At 43.4% G+C, this 17,526-nt stretch overlaps 1 protein-coding gene across 2 annotated transcripts in view; it reads right to left on the minus strand.

The window, feature by feature from the left end:
* Positions 1-17,526, minus strand: part of SRPX (sushi repeat containing protein X-linked) — a 73,455-nt gene extending 55,929 nt beyond the window's left edge. The window contains exon 1 of one of the 2 annotated variants that reach the window (XM_073328353.1): positions 17,118-17,526. In XM_073328353.1, coding sequence (XP_073184454.1) covers positions 17,118-17,511 — 394 coding nt within the window. In that variant the 5' untranslated portion in view covers positions 17,512-17,526. The remainder of the gene's footprint in view (positions 1-17,117) is intronic. The other variant, XM_073328360.1, reaches the window with a different exon arrangement.

Here is a 17,526-nt window from a genome sequence, read left to right on the forward strand (position 1 = left end):
TTGGGGGCCTCTTAGGAATTGTGTGGTGCACGGTGCACATCTACAAATATAACACTGTTAATGCACCTATCAATTTTGTAGTGCTTTCTGTACATTTATAATTATTAAACTGTGTTTGTCATTGATCCTATAAGTTCTGTCACACTGTACAAAAACAAGTGGGTGCTTTCTGTACCACTAGGGGCATTATGCAGAATATGTTATGAACTAATAAAGATGAATTATTTTCCAAAGAATAGAATTTTATTGAGTAGCACAACCAGTGCAAAGAAAAATCTGTGCAATTAATGGAACAGAACTTAACAAGGGAAAGAACGTTCATGTCCATTTTGGCTACACATACAACCACTGTGGCGTTCACAGGTCACTATATGTAATGCTGTGGTTGTCTTTACTCTCCCCCGGTGTGGATTAGTAGGGGTAGGGATGCAGCTGCTGATGCCACTTGGGAACGTTGAGGGGGGTGTAAGGAGGTGCTGTAACAGAGTTCTCCATGTACTGCAAAGTGAGGCGAGCCTGTGATTGTTGAACCTGTAAGTCCACAACAGTCTGCAGCATCTGTGTTTGCTGCCCAAAAATCCCCATTATGTCCTGGTGGATCTACATCTCCTTTTCCTGCTGGGACTCCTGGGCCTCTCTCTCCATACAGTCTGAAATATTCATCCTCCAGGCCTTCTGCTCGAGGTCCGAAGCAGCACTGGCTGGCAGGCTCTCATTGAACATGTCACCCCAAGTCCTCTTCCTTCTCCTCCTCATCTGGCTCAGGCGTTCCGCAGGTGTGGAGATTGTGCACTCACAACACCAGCCCTGGTGAGTATGGCCTACAGGAGTGAGGGAAATGAGGAGGGAACTATTTGGTCACATGAAACTTTTGAGGATATGGCAATGGCACTGAATACCGGTATCATTGTCCACAGGTGGTGGTGATTTTAGCAGATATCTCACTCCTAAAGCACAGAGAGCACAGCTGCTACCGGCACCTCAAAGCCATGCTGGCCTATATGCTGCTAGCCTGCGTACTGCAATGATGCCTGCCAAAGTTATTGCAGGCTAGTATGGGAGAGCGTCCTATTGTGGAGAAAGACATATGGCTGCCATCCCTAGAAACCCTTTGGAGAGGATTGCAGAGTACTTCCATGAAAGTTGCATCGAGATCTCTCAGGAGATTTGAGGGACATCCCTGTATACAAACAAATTGCTCTGCATGGCCCCTCTGCCTAACTCCACAGGGGAGTGAAAAGCGGATAACAGCGCTACCTCATGTTGTTGTACTGGTACATCTTCTGGTACAAGCAGATTAATGAAAAGTCAATAGCTGTGTGCATCACTGTAATGGGAAATACATATACACAGTTACCCATGGTTTCTTCCCCTCCACTGGGCTTGCCCAGGCTCGACTGCCAAGATTGACTGAACTAAGGTGAAGATCCTGGCACAAGGCACAGCTGGACCCCCCACAGTTGCATGTCCCCCATCCACCACCTCCTCCTTCTCACTGTTCATGGCAGGGGTCTGTGTCCTGGGCTCCTCAGAGGTATCCAGAGTGGCCTACAGGGTGGTGGTGGGCTCCCCACCAGGTATGGCATGTAGCTCTTTGTAAACGCAGCAGGTCTGTGGCTCAGCACCGGATCAATGGCTGGCCTCCCTGGCCTTCTGGTCTGCCTGCCGCAGCTCCTTCGCTTTCACACAGCCCTGCGCCTGGTCCCGTTCATACTCATTCTCCTGCATCCTGCTCGTAGATGGCCACAATTCTACAGCCTCTTCTCCCCCACAGCTCCAGGAGATCCAATCTCGCCTGCCAACTCCAGGCTGGTCAGCTGGGCAGTTACACACAACAATGGGGAACAGCTTGATGTGCTCGCCAAGCTGGGCTATCAGGAAAAGGCATTTAAAAAATTTTCAGGGTTTTAAGGAGGGAGGGGGGGCAGGCTTTCAGTCTCTGTGACCCCTGAGCAATGAGTTCAATACTGTAACCAGAGTGGTCAGTGTCGGGCATTGTGGGACAGCTGCTGGAGGACTGTTAGGGTTGACATAGGTAATGCACTGAGCACACTCGCACTGCTTCGACCTCAGTACATTGACTATGGCGCTATGCCATTTCGGGAGGTAGTGCTACTGTGTCACCACGACAGAGCGCTTACGTCGTTGGGAGACAAATATAAGTGTAGACACATATGCAACTAGTTTGATGCAAGGCAGCTTACGCTGACCTTTGTAGTGTAGACCAGGTCTCAGAATATGGAACAGCCAGATGAAAATTCCTTCACAGAAAACCTGTCTACTGTTATGGTTGTCATTGCTGTGTCTCCCCAAAAAGATTTTATATCAAATTACTTAAATATATTATCAAGTACTCATCACATTTAAACTCTAAACCAATATATTTTAAAGGGTGGTTTCTGATAATGATAAAAAAATAATGAAATGTGTGTCAAAGAGCTGAAAACAAAACCATAAAAAGACAGAGGAAAAACTGCTTGAGAAGATGGTAGACATGACACTCCAAGGCATGATGCTAGTCATGAATCTCACACTTTCAGAGACAAGGAGATCTCAGATCTAAAAATAGGTCAAGAGCTCTTTGTGAAGGTTTTGTAACTAAACGGAGTGTAAATTCTGCATGTGTTTTCAATTATTATGATGCACTGCACATATAACAGTAACAAGAGTATCTGGCACTTACGCAGTGCTTCTTAGCCAAAGCTCTCAAAGTGTTTTATCATGGGGGACAAATATCACTATCTCCCCTTTACCGAGGGGAAAACAGACACAGAGGTCTAGATCCTCAAAGTTATTTATGCACCCAACACCCACTGAAATCAACAGGCATTAGGCACTGACATACCTTTGAAGATCTGGACCAGAGTGGTTAAACAAGTTTCCCAAGGCCACAAAATGAGTCAATAGCAGAGATGTGAATGGAACCAGACTCCCAATCTAGTATCCGATCAGCTGTAACATGCTGCCTTCAATATATTGTCTCTTTTATTCTAATACAGTGATGAAGAAAATATACTGGAGACCAGGCAGTTTTCTACCAAGGACAAATGATTGTTCATACAAAAAAAGAGGGATTTAACCTTACTTAGACTATGTTTTTAAAACTAACCTGCAATTTTTTCTAAAAATGATATCAGTAAGTATAATTCCACTTCACATCATATCTGTAAGATCTGGAAAAGCATACAAACAGAGGGCTCACTTGAGACTCAGGGGACTGAGCTCAGGAAGGGATCTGAGCAAAGCAAGCAGTGGCAGAGTGAAATGAACAAGATGTTGGTCAGTTTCACAGTTGCCATTCAGAACCTTACAACAGCAACACAGGTAAGAGCCAAGTCAATTTAACCTGGTTGTAGCTGCTGCTCCTGGGGAACACTACATAGCAGCAGCTGAGGTAGGCTACTGCATATGTAGCTTTCCCAAGCACCAGCAGAGTTAAATTGACATGGCGCTTACCTATGTTGCTGTTGTGGAGGTCTCAATAGGTATTTATGGGAAGGAAAAGAACCCAAAAACAAATGGTAGTGAAGGGAGAGAGTAGCAGACTCCCCACAACTAACTGGAAGCTCTGGATATCTGGGGGTTGGTGAGAAAGCTCTTTCTTACTTCCAACAGCTAGAGGTAGAGTGCAGAGAGGAGAAGGGACTTCACATTTATCAAACATCTACTAACCAGAAGCTGATATGAAAGATGGTGCCCCCAGTCAGGGTCCAGAGATGCACCCTGGTAGGACACCCAATATCCTAGCCACTGGGAGCGTGTGGAGGCTGGGGAAACTGGATTTCCCACCAGGGCATTGCCTCTGGAACTTGGAGGCGAACATTCAGTCTTTGGGATCTGCCTCTGGCTAGGACATTTAGTCTCCAGCATAGGGGATGTCTGGTACATAGACTGTTTTTAATCCTAATGTGTTTTTAATCTTGTAAAATAGCCAGATGAATGCATATTAATTGTGGCCTGTTTTACTTGTGAGTGACGTAGAGAAGCCAGACAGCAAGAATGCATGTATTCAGATGATGAGATTCAAATTAAATATTCCTTATAAATATGCAGCAATTACTTTGCAACTTTTTTTTTTCCACTGACCCAAAGTTAAAAACTCCAGAGGAAACTGTAACTTATTTAGGCTTATAACTCAGCTCTGACACAAGTTGGAGACAATGTCTCATCCTAGGTGGCAAGACCATCGCAACAAGTCTGACAAAGATCCTTTGAATGATGCCAGCATGGACCACAGTCCCTGGAAGGTTTAACATTGGCGGTACAGTCAGACATGGTTAACACTGACTCATATTTTGCCAGCCCATGCTGGTTAACTGTAGGCTTTTGGTAAACCATTCAGCATGACAAAGCAGTGCTGAAGAAACCTGACTGATAGAATGAATACACAACTACATTCAAACTATGATGCTATTCTTAGGGTCCATATGTCCCAAATGTCTACTTGTTGTTCCTTAAAAGGAAATGGCATTTCCTGAAAAGACAAAACAAGAGAATGAGGGGTGGGGGTGGAACATAATATATTTGTCTAGCTTTATCACAAACTGACAATCTACACACCAAACTCTTCACTACATCCCTTGAAATCTCAGATGTATTTATACTGTAGTTCTAAGGGCCAGCTGCTTTAACCAGTCTTCTCAAATGTATGATTTGAATAATGCTGTCCATGTAAAGTTGTGCAAGTAGTACAAATTGGCAAGATCATCGAGAAAACCTTCTACAGTGATAACGGTCTCCTCGGCCTAACTTGAGCAACTTCAGAGCAAGTTGTAGAAAATAATTTTCTAACTCATTCATGAAAGTTATTCAAATGCACACATATTTAATATTCACACATGGTGATAAACGTTAGCCACAACACTTCCTGAAACAAAAGATCATGCAATTTATGTCTAACTCATCTTCAGCCATGCTGTTGTAAAGCTGCAAAGCTCTCCTCTGTCTTCTTAAAGTATTTTTATACATTTATCATTCAAATCTGGAAGCTGTGATGGCTGAAACAATGCAGTAAATATTAATAACCCATTTCAACATACCTATATTATCTACAGAGGGCTAATTAGAGGAACTACCAGACTATGCATTCTCCTCAAGAAAGCAATTGCAATTTCTCATATCAGAGAATACCATCACTGCGTCTCTGAAAGCTACCTGCAGCATCAGAGCTGTCAGGTTCCATTACTCTTGAAGAGGAGCGTAAGTAGCACACAAATGTTTAAGCTATCTCAGAAAGGAAAAATGATGTGTGAACATTTCATGCATCCATACGCTCTCCCCATTTTCATTCATATGCCCAGCCTGATTTAGACAGAGCGGTTTGCCCTGGGTTCTCACAGGGCCTAATCAGAAGCCCACAGAAGTCTCTCCATTGACTTTAATGGCCTTTGGATCAGGCCCCTACTGACTGAATAGGATACAAAACGACATCACAAAAAATGTCCTATTTAACCCGCCTTGACTTGGAGCGGTTTGCAGTGTCTCAGCAACGTGGTATTTTTGCAGGGGCTGCCATGTTGTACTCCACAACTTACACTTTAATTTAATAAACTAGCCCTTATGATTATGAAGATAATGTTGAGGAGATTAAACGAGCATAACCCATGTGATGATGTCAGCCTAGCTCTGCAGAGGGCCAGCTGAAACAATACACCGGGGAGGTGTGAAAAGGCCATGTCCCTCTCTCAGCAAGGTTCCCAAAAATGATAAGTTATCTATTTCAGTGTGGGTTAATGCATGTGTCTGGAAAGAGAAGGAAGGGTCTCCAAGCCCCATCCTGGGAAAGCCAGGCCTGCAGAGCCCTGCTAGCCCCACCAAAGCACATGCAAACCCAAGGAGCCCAGTAGAGCACATAGGATCATATTTTAAACAAGGGCCCTGTCTGCTATGAATGGTCCCTCATTTAGACATCTCAGATGGATGGCATTTGTCTTGGGGGTGGAGCTTGGAAGTGTACCCCCCCCATGTGACTGCTATATTAACCTATGAGGGGAAAAAGAGAGAGAGAGAGGGGAGTTGAAGATAGCGCCAAGACTGAGAAACGGGTGGTAGGATAGACAGTGTTTTCAGCAGTAACAAAAGGGATACAAGGAGAGGACTTGGCAGAAAAGTGTTTTGGAAATGATATTCTTTATCATAGGAACCAGCTCCATGGGCGCCGCCAAAGAGCTGATCAGTGGCTTGGGGAGGAGCTTAGGGGAGGGGGGAGAGCAGTGAGCGGCAGGTGGGCAAAGGCCTTGGGGAGAGGGTGGAGCGGGGGCAGGGAGAGGGAGGAGCCTTGGGGGGAGGGACTGAGCAGGGCCAGGGCCTTAGGGCAGAGTGGAGGTGGAGCACCTGGGGAAAAAATAAAAAAGTCAATGCCTATGTTCTTTATTACTATTTGTTCTGCGGTAGTGCCATGAGGCCCCAGTCACAGATCAGGACCCCATTGTGCTATACACTGTACAAACACAGACCTAAACAATCGTCTGTGCCCCAGAGAGCGTACAATCTAGTATAAGCCAAGAGACAATAGGTAAACATAATAAAAACAAACAAGGGGAGCAGCACATACAAATGAGACAACACTGGCCAGCATGATAGGCTGTTGGTTTCAGCACACCAGCAGCCTAACCGTTGTCAAGTAGTTTGCAGACATCGCCGCAAAGGAGAGTTTTAAGAAGGGATTTGAAGGAGGACAAAGAGGTAGTTTTGCAGATGTTTAAAGGGAGCTCATTCAGAGTGTGGGAAAAAGTGTGAAGGGGTGTGTTTCAAAATTTAACAAATGGACCACAAAGGCTGGCATGTTGAGTATTAGGTGGCAGCAACACATCCAGAAGTTGTTAGAAAGACAAGCTGAGATACAACAAAAAGAAAAGGAGGACTTGTGGCTCCTTAGAGACTAATACATTGGTTAGTCTCTCAGGTGCCACAAGTCCTCCTTTTCTTTTTGCGAATACAAACTAACACGGCTGCTACTCTGACACCTGAGATACAACAGAAGTGAACAGAAACACCAGCTCAGACCATAAAACCACTAGTGATTCTTTTCTCATGGAATAATCTTTTCAGCAGAAACGTCCAATGTTAATATTAGCTAGTATCAAGTTGTTTGATATATTCAGCTATGCATGCTGGTCATCTTACTTTATCACTCCCATCCTAAAAGCCCTTCCTCTCTTCACTATGCAGGATTTATAACATGGACATCAACTTAAACATTTGTCTTTGAAAAAAAAAAAAAGCATTGCTACCAAGTAACCCCTAATATTATACAGTAACTCCTCACTTAAAGTAGTCCCAGTTAACGTTGTTACACTGCTGATCAGTTAGAGAACATGCTTGTTTAAAGTTGTGCAATACTCCCTTATAACGTCGTTTGGCAGCTGCCTGATTTGTCCACTGCTTGCAGGAAGAGCAGCCCGGTGGAGCTAGCTGGTGGGGGCTTGGAACCAGGGTGGACCTGCAGACCCCCATCAGCTCCCCGCTCCCCTAAGTTCCCTGTGCAGCAGCCGCCCAGCAGGCTATCAATTGCCAGGCAGTTCAGCTGGCCCTCCCGCCACTGCCATGTGTTGCTCCTGTCCTCTGCCTTGGAGCTGCTCCCGGGAGCCTCCTGCTTGCTGCGTAGGGGAGGGAAGAGAGGGAGGCTAATGTCAAGGTGTCCCCCTCCCCCCTGCTCCTGCATCCCACTTGCCCCATCTCCATTGGGGGGGGGGGGGGGGAGAGACACGACAGGCTCAGGACGGAGGGAGCTTCCTGGGAGCAGCTGCCATCTCAACTTGCTGATCTGCTTAACAAGGCAGTGTACTTAGAGTGGGGTCAGTGTACTTAAAGGGGCAATGCGCATCTCTCTCTCTCTCTCTCTCTCACACACAGGGTGTGTGTCTCTGTCTGCCAGGTTGTCTCCCCTCCCTCCATTCATGCTGCCTTGTAGAGTGTGAGGCTACATTAGCAACAATGGGTTAACCCTTGAGGGCTCAGCCAAAAGCTAGTTCATCATTTAGCAGCAAGACATTCCTTGGGAAATATCCCATCCTCTTCCACGCTCTGACTTCACCACCTCAACCAAGCTTCACAATCATCATCGCTGTGTACAGCATTAAATTGTTTGTTTAAAGTTTATACTGTGCATGTGTGTATATATCTATATCTATAGTCTTGTGTCTGGTGAAAAAAATTTCCCTGGAACCTAACCCCCCCTATTTACAATAATTCTCATGGGGAAATTGGATTCGCTTAACATCGTTTCGCTTAAAGTCGCATTTTTCAGGAACATAACTACAACGTTAAGCAAGGAGTTACTCTACTATGACTGAGAAAGAGAAATATTCTTCTCTTTTTAAAGTTTATTTTCTGCATTTGACAGCACTTCGTGTCAAGTCAATATCTACTTTTCCCTGTATAGTCACTTCCGCTTGTTTACCTGTGTCTTTTGCATAGCAAAAGAAAGGAGAAAAACATTAAAACAAACGAACGAGCGAGCAAGCAAGCCCACCCACAACAAGAAACCTGGCCAAACGAGTTAAAACATATTACAGGGGAATTTAGGGGCAGGACAACTTCATCAGAATGATTTGTTCATTTTGTAAAACTGAGCAGTTTCATGTTGACAGAATCCCCTTAAAAACATGAGAAATCACCCTGCTCATCTTCATATGAAGACAAAACAATACATCAGAAGTTTAGGTTATTTAAAGCTCCAGGAAATCTCAATTTATGAGCAGTTATTTCAAGTTACAGCAAAGATCAGAATCATGGAAGTTAAGAGATATAATTTGGAACCCCTTTTAAGGTCCTGCAACATAATTTTTTACTCTGAACAACTTTTATGGTGCTCCTTTAAATATAATTAATAGCTAGAAACCGTGGAAGAGTGCTCACTGTCAGCCAACAACTCTGTATGCACTAACCTTTTAATTTACTGAACTAAAAAAAAAGTCCATGCCTTGATTAAAAGATGATTTCTCAAAATTTCCCAGCATTTCACTCCCGGAAAAATAAAGTAAGTCAGAGACTGACCAGGTCCCATTTGAAACCTGAAACAGCAAACATGTGTTTGAGGCTACCTAGTATTCTTTGCCCCAGATGCTGTCACAGCCCCTGTATAACACAGTCTTCATCACCTTTGTAGATGGCATCAGAGATAGCTGCCGATACCATGTTAAGGAATTATCAATGAGTCGTCTCTGCAGTAACCCAGTCTCAAGCAATGTTTGATTTTTAACTTGGATATATATAAGCAAGACATCCAGCTTCATTGGTTAGACTTGGAGCACATCCGTGTAAAAGAATGCATATGACCATTGCTTGAATGGCTTTTACACAGATATCCAAAGCCCGTAAAAGCTGTCAAGATGCCTGAAATGCTGCTGAAGTCCACGTGTAGCTCCAGTAATATGCTCTACTCTAGCATCTAAATGTGCCTGAAACATAAATTATACTTTTCAGCTATGTAGCACTTTTTATCCATTAATCTCAAAGCACTTTTACAGAGCTAGGTATTATTACTATTCCTATTCTACAGATGGGGCAAATGAAGCAGAGGGAGGCGAAGTAACTTGCCCAAGGTTGCACAATGAATAAATGACATGGCTGGAAATAGAAACCAGGTCTCCAGACTCCTAGCTCAGTGTCTTATTCCATGCACTAGTTTCATACAATAATAGAGCACTGGTACAACAGTGTTCCTGGTTTTGTACTCCATATCTTTTTCAGCCACTATGTGACCTGAACTGTACCCATTCCATTTGCCCTGACATTCCCGGAAGGAATTTGTTTTCTATCATTTGTTTGTAACAACTATTTTAGCCTATTGCTATCTATGGGAGATGACAAAACCTCAGTAAAATGCATCTTCTCATTATCAAATTGTTTGTGAATCTGCAGCTTTAATATTCCAAATGGTAGTGTCATAAATATAAAGGGAAGGGTAAACCCCTTGAAAATTCCTCCTGGCCAGAGGAAAAATCCTCTCACCTGTAAAGGGTTAAGAAGCTAAAGGTAACCTCACCTGACCAAAGTGACCAATGAGGAGACAAGATACTTTCAAAAGCGGGGAGGAGGGAGAAAAACAAAGGGTCTGTATCTGTCTGTATGCTGCTTTTGCCGGGGACAGAATAGGAATGGAGTCTTAGAACTTTTAGTAAGTAATCTAGCTAGGTATGTGTTAGATTATGATTTCTTTAAATGGCTGAGAAAAGAACTGTGCTGAATAGAATGACTATTCCTGTCTGTGTGTCTTTTTTGTAACTTAAGGTTTTGCCTAGAGGTATTCTCTATGTTTGAATCTAATTACCCTGTAAGGTATCTACCCTGCTGAATTTACAGAGGTGATTCCTTTACTTCTATTAAAAGTCTTCTTGTAAGAAAACTGAATGCTTTTTCATTGTTCTAAGATCCAAGGCTTTGGGTCTGTGGTCACTATGCAAATTGGTGAGGATTTTTACCAAACCTTCCCCAGGAAGTGGGGTACAAGGGTTGGAAGGATTTTGGGGGGAAAGACGTGTCCAAACTACATTTCCCAGTAAACCCAGTTAAAGTTTGGTGGTAGCAGTGGAAATTCCAAGGGCAAAGGGTAAAATTAATTTGTACCTTAGAGAAGTTTTAACCTAAGCTGGTAAAAGTAAGCTTAGGAGGTTTTCATGCAGGTCCCCACATCTGTACCCTAGAGTTCAGAGTGGGGAAGGAACCTTGACAGGTAGTCATAGGCATCTTTGTTTATTGCAACAGAGATGAACTGTAACAACCAATAAAATGGATTCACTAATTTGTAGATGCGAGTAACTTGTCAGCAAGAGCTGTCTTGCATGTCTCCTTTGCCATCACCAGTGCTTGCATACATATGCCCATCCAAGCCATTATGTGGTTGTTCTATGTACACTATAGAATCTCGCTAGGGACGTCTATTTTAATGCAGGTAAAATAAGAGCTGGCCATCTCGTATACTCAGTGATTTTTTTGAAACCTCGCCCTTTTATTTATATGATCTCATGTTTGGTTTCTCATCAGTACAAAATTCCCAAGATGTTGCTGAATTGTTAGTAGGCTAAGTCTACCCATCAGAGGACTTACCGGCTCTACTGCGCAGGAACCTTTCAGTAAAGTGGGTTGGGCAGAAAAAGATTGGTCACGTATAGAGGTTGCTATGGTTTACTGTTTGGCATACTGTACTGTGTCATTTTCTGTAACACTTTCCTGTAGGTACACGAAGTTAGGATCTGTAAATAGAAGGCATAGCTGGCCAAAAGTAAAACTCTTGTTCTGCATTAGGATTCATGGGTGCAGCTGCCACTGAACTCGACAGGAGTGGTTTATGCACATCCAAAAGCACTAAGAGATCCCACATACACACACTATTTTCTCCATGATTATTAATAAAAAGACAGCAGACTCTATCTGGAAACAATTCTCAGACACCCAGGACAGGAAGCTGAAAGCCATGTGTTTCACAGCACAAGTAGTGTAGGTATTTCCAGAATTCCTCTACAGCATGGACCAGCGGATAGGGCCCTAGACTGAGAATCAGGAGATGGGGCTGGGTTCTAATCCCAATTTTGCCAATAGCCTGCTGCATGACCTCAGCAAGTCACTTAACATCTCTTCTCAGTTTCCCCTCTCATTCTTTGTCTGTTTAGGTTGAAAACTCTTCAGGGCAGAGACTGTCTGAATGCATGTACAGCAGTTGTGGCTTCTACACATTACTGTAATACAAATAATAATATTTGAAAACAGCTATTGTTTTTCAAAAACCAACCAAACTAGGAGGTTGAGAAATATCACAATGTGAGTATACACATATAGCCTTCCTCAAAATAATCAATTTAAAAAAGTTTTTGACTGCTTTGTTTTCAATATTTGAAAAACTTCTTAAATTGTTTTCATACCTTTCTCTTCAAGCCAGTCACTCAAAAGATTCATGGTCCATCCACTGGTCACTTACGTTCTGTTCCTGTCTGAGATCTCTTCTTTAAAACTGTGCCTACTTACTATGAACTTTATTTTAGATATGATTTTCCTCATTTCCATCCACTGAAACTGATGTGAAGAGAGAAGAGAGCACATTGAGTTCCTCTCATGAATATCATATACTCATTCAGTGTCTTATTATTTCATTCCCAGGATCCCAAAGAACTGGCTGAAATATATACATACAGGAATCATTTTACCGCTCAAGACACTGTTAACATCTGTCCCCTCCCCTGGTTACAGCACTACTGGAAGGTGCTCAGATACTATGGTGATGAGAGCAGTACAACCACCTTTTTTTCGAATGGTTACAATTCAGGACTTTAACCGTCTTGCTGAACTATCCTAAAGCCTACAACTGCCTAAGGAAAAAGATCAGAGGAGGGAACCTCCACAGGAAGAGACTGCAAAGAGCAGAAGTCTCCAAGGAAGAATTCCACAAATTATTTTCCCTCTCAAATCCCTGGAAAGAAGATTTGGGCCAAATACCAAAAGAATAAAATAAAATAAAGAGTAGAAAGACTCCTGTATTTAAAACTTCATCAGAAAGACTTCGCTACAGTAAACTGCATGGAACTGAATTTAACCACTTCCAAAAGACAGAGCTGAGTTAACCTGCTGGGATTTGAACCTGTTACAAGGAATCTAGGTATTCCGAAGCTGACACTGTAATCGTTTTGATGATTAGCAAAAGTGATAGGAAAATGAAGGAGTATGTGAATATCCCATAGAATTATCCAAACAAGGTTCAAGTAATCTTGACTTGAGTAGTTTTTACTGCACACCATCAGAACCATCAACCGCTATTCAAAGACTTACTTTAATCAAGGCATTGTGAAAAGAAGTATCTGAAGCGTGGTGTGTAGAACACTGTCAGAGCCAGCGCTAGGCATAAGCAAACTAGGCAATTGCTTAGGGCCCTGAGCAGCTCAAGGGACTCCCCATTCTCTTTTTTAGTATGTGTTGTGGGGAGGTCTCAGAATATTCCTGCTTAGGGCCCCCAAAGGGTGAGCACTGCTTTTGAATGCTGTATACTGTTGAATTCAGAATATGGAGCCCAGAAACACAGCATTGCTAATAAGTTGGCAAGCTGAACTGTCTCACTTCAAGAGCAGTAGCCAAAAGAAACTATTTTCCATGTTTAGGTAACAAATTATTATTGAAATAACAGAAGCTCTGCCTGGATCTAACACAGGGTGCTTTTCTTTATCAGCAGAAACGACCAATTACCAAATTCTTTGACTGCAACAGAGAGTTAAAATGGATGTACAGTATGATTTGTTTGTATTTAATATAGCATTGACACAATGAGATTTTTTAATTCATCATTTAAAAGTCTATCCATGTCTACTCAAAGGTATTTCACATTTAACAGCTGACAATTCTAGATTAAAGTAACTCCAAGGGAGAAAAGAAAACACTTATTTATAATTACAGTAGATTTTATATTGACCGAAAAGAAATATTTGAGAAGAAAACAAACATTTTTATTATATTAAATGATAAGGCCAATGGAATGTGTAATCTTTTAACTATACAGTAGGTTTATCAATACAGTTGCTACTGATTTTCACTGCCTCGGAGTCTTCGCCACTACAAGGAAAAGGAAAATTGGAATTTCAAATGCAATGAAAGCTGAGACAAGCAGGCCATTGTGCAGTCATCTCAAAGATTATGAGCAAAGACTTGGATTTTTGAAGTCTGGGTAAGCAGAGACTGGACACAGAGCAGTAGCGACATGTTTGGACTCTTAAGAGGAAAGCCAAACACTGGATATTAGCATTTTCATGCAGACCAGATAAAGAATAGCATCAACATGACCTGCAATGTAAGGCGCTCAACTGTCCTCCCAAGCAAAGAAACAGAATCTGGCAGCAGCAACTCTCAGAGAAATGGCAGTGCAGATATTTCTGTTGACTTCATTGAATTAGCAATTGATGTTTTTAATACCTTAGTGTTTATTACAGAAACAATGCAAATTTGTGTTCCAGCATCTTTGTGTTGGAAGGAAATTAACTGAAACATGCCAACAAAAATAGACAAACTTCAGCTCATTATAATAGTCACATATCTAATTTTAAAAAGAAAAGGAATACTTGTGGCACCTTAGAGACTAACAAATTAAGTACTCCTTTTCTTTTTATGGATACAGACTAACACGGCTGCTACTTTGAAACATATCTAATTTTACTATCCCCAAAGATCAGGACTATTGTTCAAGCAAAGAATGCTCCTGGACCCAAACAACAACTTATGTCAACAATGAGCAGAGGTTCTACAGTTGTAGATTCCTGGATTACATTATGAATCACACTTACTTGTTTACTGCTTCTATCTTCTGTGATCCTAGACAAATACATCCTTAGCTGAATTGACAAATACCCATTAGTTTTGAACAGCTTTGTTTTTGTGCATTAATTTCAGATGGGTAGATCTGTTACCATTTTGACATATCTTAATTTGGCAAGATAGCTGTTTTAAAGGAGCAGAGAGCTACAGACTCTGATTTCCTTTTGCCTTGGGAATGAATGCAAATTTCAGTTTCCAGCTTAAAACTTGATAAAATACATGTGATACTTTGAGAAAGACAGCATTAGAATAAGTGCAGTACAGTTTTTTAGGAGTATGATGGCTACAACTTACCTATTTATGGTCCAGTTGTGGCACTTCACAAGATTATTCTAAAATACTTTTAGTTAATTAACCTCTAATTAAATTAAAACAATTAACAAAAACAAACAAAAGCAACCTGCTGTAACTACTAAGAAGCAAAACTACATCACCATGCAAACTTTCTGTCACTGAAAATGGAAACTAAGATTAACCCTCTTTGTGCCCAGTCACAGATGGGATATCGGGAAGGGAAGCTAGATGAAGAAATCCTCAGTAATCCTATATTAAGTACTCGCAAAAAGAAAAGGAGTACTTGTGGCACCTTAGAGACTAACCAATTTATTTGAGCATGAGCTTTCGTGAGCTACAGCTCACTTCATCGGATGCATACCGTGGAAACTGCAGCAGACTTTATATATACACAGAGAATATGAAACAATACCTCCTCCCACCCCACTGTCCTGCTGGTAATAGCTTATCTAAAGTGATCATCAGGTTGGGCCATTTCCAGCACAAATCCAGGTTTTCTCACCCTCCACACCCCCCACACACAAATTCACTCTCCTGCTGGTGATAGCCCATCCAAAGTGACAACTCTTTACACAATGTGCATGATAATCAAGTTGGGCCATTTGGCCATTTGGCCCAACTTGATTATCATGCACATTGTGTAAAGAGTTGTCACTTTGGATGGGCTATCACCAGCAGGAGAGTGAATTTGTGTGGGGGGGGGGTGGAGGGTGAGAAAACCTGGATTTGTGCTGGAAATGGCCCAACCTGATGATCACTTTAGATAAGCTATTACCAGCAGGACAGTGGGGTGGGAGGAGGTATTGTTTCATATTCTCTGTGTATATATAAAGTCTGCTGCAGTTTCCACGGTATGCATCCGATGAAGTGAGCTGTAGCTCACGAAAGCTCATGCTCAAATAAATTGGTTAGTCTCTAAGGTGCCACAAGTACTCCTTTTCTTTTTGCGAATACAGACTAACACGGCTGTTACTCTGAAACCTGATATTAAGTACTGAGATCCTTAAAGAACATTGGGAAGCTGAGAGGTCCCACATTTGCCCTTCTCCTCAACTAAAAATACCACAGACATTCCATGCTCCTTACATGGACTTCTATGTGCACCTTAACTGTCTTCCACCAGCTTTACAGGAAAAAGGTGTGATGAGTCAAGGTACCATACCTTTAGGCCTGCATCAACAGAGCAGGAAATGCAGAGCAGTGGGTAGATATGCTGGCTTTGGTCCCTTAATTTAAGTGTTATTGTAGCCATTATTTTGGAAGGCTGATAACCTTTGACAACATGAATGTGCATTGTGGAACCAACATAGACACTGTCTCTTTAAGACACTGTCTTTTTGAAACCAAAAAATTGCATGTTTTAAAAACAAATAATCCAAAAAGCTCTGACACAGAGAAATTTTATTTAATGTTTTTATCCCACTTTTTTTCAGAACCAGCAATTAAAAAAAAAAAAAAGTGTGCAGACCTCCTGCACATTCCCATATAGCAAGTAAGTAACAAACACTACTTCAAGAGCCCTCTTCTGATAGCTTTTATGATGCTGGTACAAATGCAGGGAGCTAAAAGAACAAGAAAGGCTTTGTTCATTTCAGTGCCACGAGAAACACAAAGTAAATCCATGTTTGCCAAATAAAATAGCACACATTTGTCAAACAGTAAGAGGGTGCCACAAAGAATGGAAAATCAATAAATATTAAAAAGACATTAAAAAGCAGATGACACGGCTTGTGTTTCTGTAAAAACATGTGTAGATCACTTAATATTTTACTAGTGTAAACTAAGAGATCCCATATGTTACCTCTCCCCCACACCCCCAGGATTGTACTTTCTTCAGAAAGGGCTGACTTCAACGGAAATACAGAAAGCCTTTCCAGGCTAGTAACTCTGCCTCTCAGTGTCTAGTTTGCGCAGGGCTTAGTCCTGGAAAGATGCGAGACTTCAATGTCAATAGAGGAGCTGGGAAGGAGTTGCAACACTGCCTGCTAGCCAGGGCAACAAGAAATGCCCAGCACGCCTCTACAGTCTACGGTGAAGTTAGATATTTGCAAGAGTTGTGCGAGAGATTTTTACAGCTACTCCCACGTCAACAGACCAGCGTTTGAATGAACGCGAGGAGCCCAGGCAGGGGACCGCTTCTGGGTCTATCTGTGCGCAGGGAAATCAAGGCACGTTGGTATCCCGCTCCCGTCCCAACCCAAGTCACACAGCAGGCCGGGGGAGGGGGCGCTGGGCTACGCAGGGGAGCAGCCAAGCTAACACCTGGCGAAGGGGGGCTCGGCGAGGGAGGACTCCACCCGAAGGCCAGCGGGGCGCACCTAGGCTGGGCCAGGGGAGGCTAGAAACGGACGCGTCCCTCTCCCAGGAGCCTGGCCAGGGGCTGTTGCTGCAAAGGAAGGCGAGTGACTGCGGAGCCCCTGCCCCGCTGCAGCAGCGTCTCAGGGCTGGGAGCGCAGGCTCCCCTGGCCGGAGCCCCCGCCCCAGCACAGGCGCCCTCGGCTGCAGCAGGGTAAGGCGCCCCGCTCCCCTACCTTCATACGCGAGGCTCAGGCACACGCCCAAGGCCAGCAGCCAGGCTAAGCAGAGCGAGCGGCTCCCCATGTTGCGCGGCTGAGTCCCTTCCCCGCCGGAGGCTGAGCGACTAGGGGGCAGGCGGAGGAGCGGGACAGAGACATTCTCCGCGCGGGCTCGGGGGCTCCGCGGCAAACTCCTCCCTCCTCCTGCTGCTGCCGCCGCCGCCGCAGCTCTGAGCTCCCCCAGCCCGCGCCCCCCAGCGGCCCGGGACGCCGCGCCGAGCTGCAGGGAGCCTGTGGCCCAGCTGCCTTCCCCGTCTCTCCCGCCAAGTCTCACCCCTTTCAGATGCATTTGAAGGCGGCTCTGGGTTCTCCCTCTGGCGGAGTTTGCAAGAGTTCCTGTAGGAGCCATGGACGCTCAGAGCCC

Source organism: Lepidochelys kempii, chromosome 1 (assembly GCF_965140285.1).
Source record: "Lepidochelys kempii isolate rLepKem1 chromosome 1, rLepKem1.hap1, whole genome shotgun sequence".
In the NCBI taxonomy this organism is placed as follows: Eukaryota; Metazoa; Chordata; order Testudines; family Cheloniidae; genus Lepidochelys; species Lepidochelys kempii.